At 35.0% G+C, this 11,003-nt stretch overlaps 1 protein-coding gene across 1 annotated transcript; it reads left to right on the forward strand.

The window, feature by feature from the left end:
• Positions 1-710: 710 nt before the first annotated feature.
• LOC107785992 (uncharacterized) lies at positions 711-8,169 on the forward strand. The gene is made up of 7 exons (XM_016607425.2): positions 711-1,097; positions 2,218-2,369; positions 3,659-3,907; positions 4,812-4,946; positions 5,451-5,630; positions 6,920-7,081; positions 7,655-8,169. The coding sequence occupies exons 1-7, from the start codon at positions 779-781 to the stop codon at positions 8,063-8,065; spliced, it is 1,608 nt and encodes a 535-aa protein (XP_016462911.1). The 5' UTR covers positions 711-778; the 3' UTR covers positions 8,066-8,169.
• Positions 8,170-11,003: the final 2,834 nt, after the last annotated feature.

The raw sequence follows: 11,003 nt of genomic DNA on the forward strand, positions 1-11,003 counted from the left end.
TAAAGAAGGTGTTGAAACGTGAGAATAGAAGAAAGAAATAGTTAATAAATATTTTTTTGTTATTCACCAAAATAGTGTAAAATGAATGGGCAGGCAAGGAAGAAAAAAAATTAAAGAAAAAAAAAAAAAAAAAAAAGGTAAAAGCAACTAAAAAATAAAAATAAAAAATATAGAAAAGATTCATGCAATTTATTTGCGTTGACTTAGGGCTGACGGATTTCTTTTCCTTATTTTGTTGAAGGAGTAGACGTTGTTAATATGTTTTTTTTAAGATTCTAAATAAAGAGAAAGTATAGAATATAACTTTTGAAAGGTGAAGAGTAGAAGATACTTAATATATTAATTGAATAAAGAAACAACTATGTTTCTTAAAATTCATCTCTTTCTTTCATGTTTATTTAGCAAAAATAGAAAATATTGTTTCACATATATAGATTATTAGACAAACCTTTTCTGATAGATAAAAAAATCCTCAAATAATAAAAATTAAAAGAAAAAAGTAAGAATAAAATGTTTATAACTTAAAATCTAATCTATTTTTGAATTTGAAGATTACAAAAGATTTATATATTTTTCATTATTTGAACATTAGAAAAGAATATTCATCGCGCGGATTAATTTACTAGTTATAGAGTATAGTTGAAAACTATATGAAAATATAAGTAGTTACAAAATAGTATTTTAAAATAGTAATAAAAATGATTTAACTTCCAATATTATATTTGTGTGAGAGTACAAGTCCTTCGGTTCCCCTGATCATCTAAATCCCCCGCACACAATGTCTTTGCTCTCACTTCCTCTCCCACTCCCAATTCCCCACAGCTCAAAACCCCATTACACCACTCTTCGTCTACACAATTCTCGAACTTTCCACTTCCACAAAAACCTTAGGCTCTCCGTTCGGGCCTCCGGCGTCCCCGTTCAACGGAACTCGGCGACATTGCCGGCGTCCGGCGAATTTCTCCGTCAAATTGCTGCTTCTACCGTTCTTTTTATCAGTTTGGGTTCGGCCCTTTTGTCCTTTCCAGCTGTTGCTACTACTCACGTTCCTCCTCAAGTCCCTTCTCTAACTCAGCTTCAGGACCAAGAATCTCAAGGTATTTTTTTTGTGTGTGAAAATTCTATTTAAGGATAATGGTTGAGCAAGTTGGATCAAATTAACTAGGGTACACTTTTGTTTAGTCTATTATTGCTGCATTAGTAGTATAATTTACCAACACCTGATGTTTAGGCTAGACTAAGCATTAATACCTTAGCGGGTAAAAACTGAAGTGCGAGTAAGTTTTTACCATTCCTCCCGCCCGATATATATATGACAATGTTTACCTCTTGCACGCCTCCTGTTTGACATTCCTATAGATCTTTCATAATTTTCAGGAGTTCGAATTCAAATTTGTTAAACTATTCAAGTTTGAAACTTTGACATGATATTTCTCTATCGAACTAATTTTTCACTACTGCTATACGTATATAAGTAAGATATATGCGAAATTAACATCTTAAATCATGTATGTATTCGAATGTCATGTTGTATAGTATGGAAAGGAAGGAGCACAACACCGGATTGAGAGTTGTTTTCCAGAATGTAGGTACACTAAGCTGTGAAAATGCAAGTGCCTTGTGGAAGGTGAGAGAGGAGAGAGATACAAATGGGAAGAGAGGAAGAGGGATAGACTCTGCAAAAATCAACTTAGCTATGTTATTTGGGTTAAATATGGCTAGTCAGGGGCAGATGTAGAGTTTAACCCCCGGGTTCATCTGAACCCACTACTTTCGACGCAAAGCATAAATTTATGTGAAATTTTTTATTAAAATTGCAACAAATGGTAGGTATGAACCCATAACTTTATAAATACAATGGGTTCAATGCTAAAAACCTTAAAAGTTGAACCCGTAAAATTGAAATCCTGGATCCGCCTCTGTGGCTAGTAAGATAGAGAAAGGTTAAGCTTTACTCATTAGGTGATTCTAGGCAACCTTATCTAGTCATTTGGTGTGAAACAGATAACTGATTATTTTTGTTCTTGTTGATTACTTTTAATACTGCTCTTCTTAGTGCTCTTTCAAGTTCCACTCATTATTTGCCTAATTCCTTTTGATATTATTGACAGTAATGAATGTTGCATGAAGATCTCGTCTAGAGTTTCTTCTTCTCTCTCTCCCTCTTTATTTTTTACTGCTTGTTTTACTTGGTGCCATGGACTTTGAATTACATAGGCACTGAAGTTGGAAAATCGGAAAATATGGAAGATATTGATGATGAAGAGCTTCAAGCGGCATTTGAGAAATGGAAGTCTAAGACGTATGCTTTGACTGTCCCTCTAAGAATTGTTTCTCTTAGTAACTCTTTTCCTCCTGTATGGCTCAAGGTCTGTTAACTCTGCTCCATATCTCACTTTTTTACTTTCAAGATTTGATCAGTTCAGACTTTGTATGGTGTAAAGGTTGTCTTAATAAGTTGCAAGTAGATACTTCTGTATGTAGGATCAAAGAGAGATTATGATGTTATGTTGGTCTTCTCTTGCTATACTACTAACCCCTGTTTTGGCCAATGAATTCCTATGTTGGAGATTCCATTATTTTGTGTGCCACCATTGTCGATTGTAGCATCTTAGCCGCAAATTTGTTGTACTTTTTATGCTTCCCCTTGACTTTAATAACAAAACAAATTTAGAGTGCATATAATCAAGTAGAAGAGTTATTCCTGTGGAGAAAAAAGTGAGAATTTAGTGGCTCCAAGGTTGCAAGTTACCCACGAGAAATATTGTACTACTTGGTTTAATTGTAAAGTCAGGAAAGATAAGAGAAGAGTAGTAAATGGGGGTAGAAGACTAGAATTTGAGTTAGTTTGCAGACCACCAAATTAAAAGGAATGGAAGAAAAACAAGAAAAGAAGGTTGGAAATATTTTCTATTTGTTTCCAAAATTCCGATATCAAAATTATTTGTTTTCATATTGATGTTCACATAAAATTTTTGAGTTTACTGATCTCCCGACTCTAGTTTAGATAATAAGAGAATATTAGCAAAAAAGACATTCATTGATTGCTCTATGTAATGTCAAATGGTAAATTAAAATGAATCTTTTCTATTAAAGCTATTGGAAAAAGATAAACACAAGAAAAGTTACTGTAGCATTACTTTCCTCACTGATACATCAACCCAAAAATAGTATGTTTTTTGAAGAGAAAACATACAGTTTTTTCAACCCAAAAATACTATTAATGTTTAATTATGTAGGTTCTCCAATACTGTGAGAAGCATTTATCATTTGCACCCTAGTGGTTGTATGCTTCTTTCTATTTTCTTTCCTTTGATATCGCTTCTGCTTAGCTTCTAAAACGGAGTCCAAGCTGATGTGCTTTTGAGGTCGTTTTACAATATAGGTGCTGTAGTTTGCAAATGATCCTGAGTTCTTTCCAAGAACTTTAGGATATTGCTAGATATCAGCTTCCATTCAAGGCTTTTCCATATGTTTCCTTCTAAAACACTTATTTTATATACAGCACTTCACTGTTACTCCTATCAGAAAAGGAGATCAAGTTCACTGGGCTTTTGTCATCTAATATGCATTAATAAGACGCTTCAGTTGTCATTCAAATGATGACAACTCTTTGCACATTCTCGAGAATAATGGCTCTTTGCTCATTGATGTGTAGGATTTCTTGCGATCTCAAGGGAAGAGATTGAGATTACGTTCTGAGTTTCGTCAAAGCCTGCAAGACATCTTTCATGAACTTTGTATGCCTAGTCGGAAAGGAAAAGTTAATCCTAAATCTGCTTTGGCAGCTGATGTTGTCACTGTTGGTGATACCTGGCTCAGTTATGCCATTGAGAAGAGGTTAATCGAGCCGATGCATGGTTTAGAAGATCAAGATTGGTTTGAAAAGTTAAGTGACAAATGGAAGGTAAAAACCATCTTCTTTTTTTGATGAGGAGTGACATTCGCATTTTGATGTCTTTCGGCCTGTCAGTAGCATCCCTGGTGTTTTTTGCCTTTACTTTTCTTTTTCTTTTTACTTTTGTCATCTTCTAAAGAGATGGTTTCCTTCTGAAAATTTCCAGATTGCCTTGTTACAATGAAAATTAACTGTTACCTCAGAAAACTGAACAAGGCTGTGATATCTTTTACATTAAATCATAGCCATGATGTTTTTTATGGTGCCTTGTCTCTCAAAATCAACTGTTACATGAGAATCTGTTCGCTTCAGTGCTAGGAAATACACATATCTATGGCCTCCTATTTTCTTGCCAGGCTGTTGGAAGCAATATTAGGATTTACATAACTTTTTTTTTATAAGGTAAATTGTATTCATCAAAAGGGAGAGAACTCCCGTATACAAGAAGTATATTAGGATTTACATAACTTGAGCTACTACTTACAATTGAACCTGAAATCCATATTTCATCATTCTGTTTAGGTTTGCAAAACATAGAAAGAGAGTACCAAGAAATAACATACCTATCATTCTTGGATGGTTTGGAACCTTACTCGACATGGGGTCATGACATACCATTTTCTTGATAGCATTAGGGAAAAAGAGCTCTTGCATCATTTAGCCGCTTGTTGACCATCACCTGACCTCACATGGGAGACACTTCGTTTTGAGGACTGAACCACTTATTTGTTTTACCCAATATTCCATGTCTGATGGTATATTATATAAAACTAAATTGTCTTTTTGTGGAAAAAGAAAAAGAGCATGTCTCTCATCTATACTTCTGTATTGCAAACATCATCTTGTTTTCTTTGGCATCTATATTGTACTCGGATCCCTTTGATAGTTCCCTTTGACTTTAAAATAATGTCAGGTATATTTGCGCAGGAGCGATGAAGGGAAATTGGATTCTCGTGGTAGGATATGGGCAGCTCCATATAGATGGGGAAGCATAGTGATAGCTTACAAGAAAAGCGAATTTCAAAAGCGTAAAATGGCTCCTATAGAGGTAACTTGTGTCTATATTTGGAGTATCACTTTTTAAAATGGAACCATGATGGGTGATGCTTTAATTTTATGCTCATTGCTTGCGATTGTAAATTTGTCATATTGTCTTTCTAGCTGTTAGTGTGTGTCTTACTCCCAGTTGGATAGAATCGATAGATTCTTGAAGTTTGAACCCAGTTAGAGAAGAAAGAAGCAAGAGGATCGAGCATCCATAAGGGGAAGTTCTTGAATGTTTTTGTTCTTGACCTTTATTCCATTTTCTTCCACATCTCTTTGAAGCCCCCTAATTGCTGAATGTTATTCCAATGAAAATATGATTTAATTGCATAATATTACTTTTTACCTATCAGCTATATTATATGGATTCTTCATTTGTTTTGGACATGCTCGTGCTGAACGAGTCTTAAAGTTCACAGAACCCAGTGTCCGTGTTGTCAAATGCCTTCTTCAAAGTTGCATTCTACGTGACAGCTCGCTTATTCAGGGTTGTAAACCACCACTGTAGGACTGGGCTGATCTATGGCGACCTGAACTTGCTGGAAAAATTTCAATGGTTGATTCACCACGAGAGATCGTGGGTGCAGTCTTAAAGTATATGGGGGCATCATACAACACAACCGACATGTCTGAAGTCGTTGGTGGAAGAGAGGCTGTGCAGCAGAATCTTGCATCACTTGTTAAACAGGTAATTTAAAGGAAATTGTAAAAATTGCCTAGCTTTGAGCTCCTTAAAGGTGGATTATGGGACATCTTTTCTGTTCTTTGGATTGAACAATTTCAATGCTGTGTTAGTTGTCCTGTCTGGAGTGTGATTCAGATGAATCTTCCACCAATTAATGAGCTTAGGTGTTACTTTACTAAAAATTAGTAAAAAAAAAAAAGGAAGAAGAAGAAGAAGAAGAGTAAAAATCTACAACATTGTCCGGAAGAGGAGCTGAATCTGTAAGGATACAACATTCAAAGGAAATAAGAGGCAGGGATTCATATTATTATTGTCAGCAAAAGCTGGTGCCACCTGAATTTCCTAGCTGACATAGCACTACTGGAAAATATTTCCAACTTATTAGTGCGGTGTCTATACATGTTTACACGAACCTGTTGATTTTTTCTAGATTCTTCTTTGTATAAGTTTAAAAAGGACTGGTATGAGCCATGTATGCAAAGGTTATTCACCTAATCCATAACTGATCTTTGAGCACTTAAGTTGTAATTTATGGTTTTAAGGTAGTGGCCAGTGGGTATAAAATGGTTTTAAATTGAGCTTATATTATGCACAGGTATAGGGAAAAAATGTGGAGTTATTAATGCAAGATATACAGCCATGCATACAGTGGTTTAGTTATTCATGCAAAACTTAACCAAGTTCTGTTCTTGTCAACTTGTGAAGATTTCTTTGGTAATTCAAAAGTAATTTCACTGATATTGCACCAAGTTGCTGCAAAAAATTAATAGTAAGTATTTTCATGTTGAGCTTCCAAGAGATCTATCCAACTATCTAGTACATTCATTTTTCCTGCCAAGTACCATATGTGCAGTTAGTAACTTCTCCAGATTTTTTAGGGTCATGGTTGTTTCCTTCTCTTATTGTTTTCGTATTGTCATGTGCTTACAAATTGCGACTTCCCTTCCCAATATTTAAGATCGCACTTGGATTGATAGATTTCAAATGCTTATATGCGTGTGGAGATGTGCAAAATCATAGTTATGATGGTTAAATGAGTACTTGATTATAGAAAAGAGTTGATTGATTGAGTCCTTTATCTTCTAACACAAACATATGTTACGATTTCAAATGATATGTATATTGACTTGATTCAGAATCCTTTAAAGGTGGATTCATGTATGCTAGCATTTTCTATGTGAGACCTCTATGTACATGCAAAGTAACATTTGTGCGCCAAATGCATGGAGATTAAATAAATAAAAAAAAATTGTTCAGTATTTGGATATCTAAATATTTGTATCTCTCAAAAGGTCCGGCTATTTGATAGCGGCCACTATCTTAAAGCCTTCGGAGTTGGAGATGTATGGGTAGCTGTTGGATGGAGCAATGATGTTATTCCTGCTGCAAAGCGGATGTCAAATATTGCTGTAGTTGTTCCCAAATCTGGTGCAAGTCTGTGGGCTGATTGCTGGGTATGTCCAGAATTTTCTCCCTCTATGTGCATCCTAAAATGCTTCCGGCTCATCTTTATTTATTGTTGTTTTTTATTTGTTTTCTTTTGATCAATAATTCCCGAAAGGTGCAACAGATCTAAAAGTTCCATTTTGACAGCTTCTCTTTATTTCTTTCCCTTGGTTTAGTCTTTATCGTACGTGTTTGGAGTACACGTGTCCAGACAAGAATACAATATCTTCTCTCTTGAATTTCAATGAATTATTGATAAAGTTTTATGAGTTTGAAATTTTAAAGTAAGTCCCATCAAACACTTTCACATTAGTTTACCAAGTGTAAGAAAAAGTCTCCTTTTTGATAAAGTAGACAAAATCTAGACTTAAAAAAAACGACACTTCAGTCAATATGACAAACCTTTGCATTCTTTTTTCACTGAATAGATTTCCGGACTTAACTATTAAATCTCTCAAACATGCTTGGAACAAAAACAATGTAATTAATATGTGTTAGAAAATGCAGCTGGTAAAAAGATTTATTAGAGATGGGATCATTTCTTCTACTGCATATAACTTTGCAAAAAACGTCTTTATCAGGCAATACCTGCTTCTTCGAGAATTGCAACTGATCAAATTGGAGGAAGAGTTAGAGGACCATCACCAGTAGTGCATCAGTGGATAGAATTTTGCCTGCAAGATGAAAGGTTCAAAGACGACGTTGTTCCAGGTGCTTCACCTAACGCCCTTGAATCACCTGTTAAAGTCTCCGAAAAGCTTACTAGGGGTAGACCAAAACTTGAGACAAACCTTATTGCTGGAGTCCCTCCATCTGATATCTTGGCTAAATGTGAACTTTTAGAGCCATTGCCAGAAAATGCACTGTCCGATTATCAATGGCTCATAAATAGTGTACAAAAACCGAAGCTTTCTCTAGTGGAAAGCCTAAAGAGTCATATCTTGTCATTAGCTCATAGCTTTCTTCCTAAAGGGCAGTCAAAGTTTGCCTGAAAGAACTCCATCTTTTGTAAACTAACATTTTGTTGTTGTGTACACAATTTAGTTAAACATGTGTAATGATGCATGCTGTACCTTTACGCATGCAGTTTTTCCCATCATTTGTGCGACTTGCAATTACGTAATTTTTTTTTTTTTTAAATTCGGTGACAAGGTGAACGCCTTTTCTTTGATGTCACGACAGAACTGAGGGAGTGCTGAACTATTTACATCATCTGCCAGAGCCCAAAAGAAGCAATAAAGAGAACAAAGATTAGACTAGGCTGACCCTTTTACAAGGGGAGATTTTTTCTTATAAAATGTCAGTTTCAAAAACCTCAAGAATGGTCTCAGCTACCCCTGTGTATTCCATTTTACACCAAGAAGCAAATAAAAGTAGACAATTAAATTTGATCTTCCAGTTTGGGTTTGTTAATCCTTCGAAGAATCTTTGGTTCCTTTGTCTCCAAATCCACTCCACCAGTAAACTCTGGTTGTGAGTTCTCAGGTTTCTTATACCGAGTCCATCGGCTTTCTTGGTTAGGGTATTAGACTTCCAGTTACTAGGTGGATGATGTTTGACCCAAAATTTAGATCTGTGTTTAAACAATTAGATTTTGATAAAATAGAGTCAATTTTAGCCAATATTAATGTCCAAAAGATATTTTAATCGATTTTATAGTAAGAATATGCGTATATTATCTAGATATCAATAAATAACACTAGCAATATTCAATGACCCCAAAAGCAAAGAGAGCATTAAATAACAGTATGGCAATGAATGTCATTTAAGTAAATAAGAACATGTGAATCACCCGAAAATGTGAGATCCGTGGATATTTTTTCTTACAATGATGAATGATTGATAAGCCTTTGAATATTCGGATCGTTCTTGGATCGAGGGGAAAAGTAAGACAAGAATCTCAAGGAAAAGTATATTTTATATGTGTGCAATAAAGCAAGATTCTACAAAGAATGTCATGTGTTCTCTTACAAGTGAATATTTCATGTTCCCTATAATTATGTTTTTTTTCTATTTATAAGGGAACGTGTACTGGAATATTCTCTTTAGTGTCTTATCCTAAAATTAGCTGTTATTACTCCGTTTAAGATGAGTGCTCGTCCTCGACTTTGATCTACGGTGACTCCTCGACCTCGTCCTTCATCTCTTGTGAGGCCACTTCGACCTTGGGCAGGCCTTTCTCGAAGTCATACTGGTGACACGCGGTAGCCCTTGAAGGCCCTCTTAATGCCGATATGGTCTAATCATATCAAAGAGAAATGGCACTAGGCTTGACTCATCGACCTCGCCGTAGAAAGTTTCTTCTGAGTGAGTCCAGTTTCTTCACTAATTTATAAATTTAGCTTCAGAAAAGAGAAAAGGAAAAAAAAAAACTTTTTAATAAACACATTGATTGGTTGCCGAGTCCATATTAGAAATTTTGTTCGACTACCTCAATACAGTTAACATCTCGCGAGTCGATTATCACTCGATTTCTATTTGAATATTGTAAGGCAGTATTGGTGGCTTTTTCTTTCCTTTTTGTTTCGGATGAATCTGGACGATTAGACACAGTTGTTTGTGAAGAAATTTTGTACAGCAGAATACCAAATAACAATTTCTATCAAGCAAAATTATCTCCAAATGTATGAATGGTGTGGGAGGCATTGAGCAGGTCCTAGCTATGGATGATGAAGAAGAGATATCAGATGATGAGAATGGTGTTATGGATGATGACAAGAATGGTGGAGGGGTTATGGATGATGGTGATATTACAGATGAAGATGTAGAACATCCAAATGATCCGAATGCAAAACAATGGAATGGTTAATGAGATCAATGAAAATGATAATGATGCAGAGGGAGTAAATGATGGTGTGGTACATGTAAATATCAGAATGCAGATGATGAGGAAAATTGGAATAATGACGAGCAATTAGATGAAGATTAAGATGGTGCGGAAAATTGGAATAACGGTGAGCAGATAGGTAAAATGAAGATGATGAGGCTATTTTTGCTTAGTGAGTCAGTTCATGCATGATCCCCTAAATCCTCATATGCAAGCTGTCATTCATATTTTGCGGTTTCTGACTGCTCCAAGAAAGGGCCTACTTTTTTTCAAACATGGTCACCTCCATATAGAAGCCTTTACATATGCGGACTGGTTAGATCTCTAGATAATAGAAGATCTACATCTGGTTACTGTACACTCATGGGAAGTAACTTAGTTACTTGGAGAAGCAAAAACCGAAGTGTAGCTGCTAGATCCAATGCACAAACCAGAATATAAAGTTTGTGAACTTCTTTGGCTATAAAAGTTAAATGGAGAAATTGAGGTTGTTTGACCCAGGAAAACATTCTTTGTACTGCAACAAGAAGTCTGCAATCAGTATAACTTATAATCCTATTCAACATGATAAAATAAAATATGTTGAAATTGAACTACATTTTATCAAAGAAAATGTTGTTGGTATCTTGAGTTTGCTTCGTGTACCATCAGAAAAGCCGCTAGTGAATTTGCTTACAAAAAGTCTCAGCAAAAAGTCTTCTCCTTTTAGTTTGCAAGTTGGGCATGTGCTTTGCACCAACTTGAGCATTTAGTGTTAGACTAGTATAATTAGTGAAAAGTTTTCATTAGATTTGATTCTATTTCCTAGGAATATTTTATTCAGTAGCTTGATTATAGCAGTAATTGATTTCTTTTTATAAATGTCTGTGCTTTTAATGTAAATTGATATACAAAAAATACAATCGCTATTTCTTCTTCTTGAAATCATCAAGTGTAATATTCTTAAAAGATATAAAAATTTTAAGTTCTTAACATACGTTTTATAGTAACTAGCTTTAGTGTACGTGCGTTGCACGTTTTTATACGTCTATTAATAAAAAGTGTATAAAATTTACAATAAGAATGAATTATGTGTAATAACAATTAACATCGAGATAAATGTA

The sequence above is a fragment of the Nicotiana tabacum genome, chromosome 5, assembly GCF_000715075.1.
Source record: "Nicotiana tabacum cultivar K326 chromosome 5, ASM71507v2, whole genome shotgun sequence".
Taxonomy (NCBI): Eukaryota; Viridiplantae; Streptophyta; class Magnoliopsida; order Solanales; family Solanaceae; genus Nicotiana; species Nicotiana tabacum.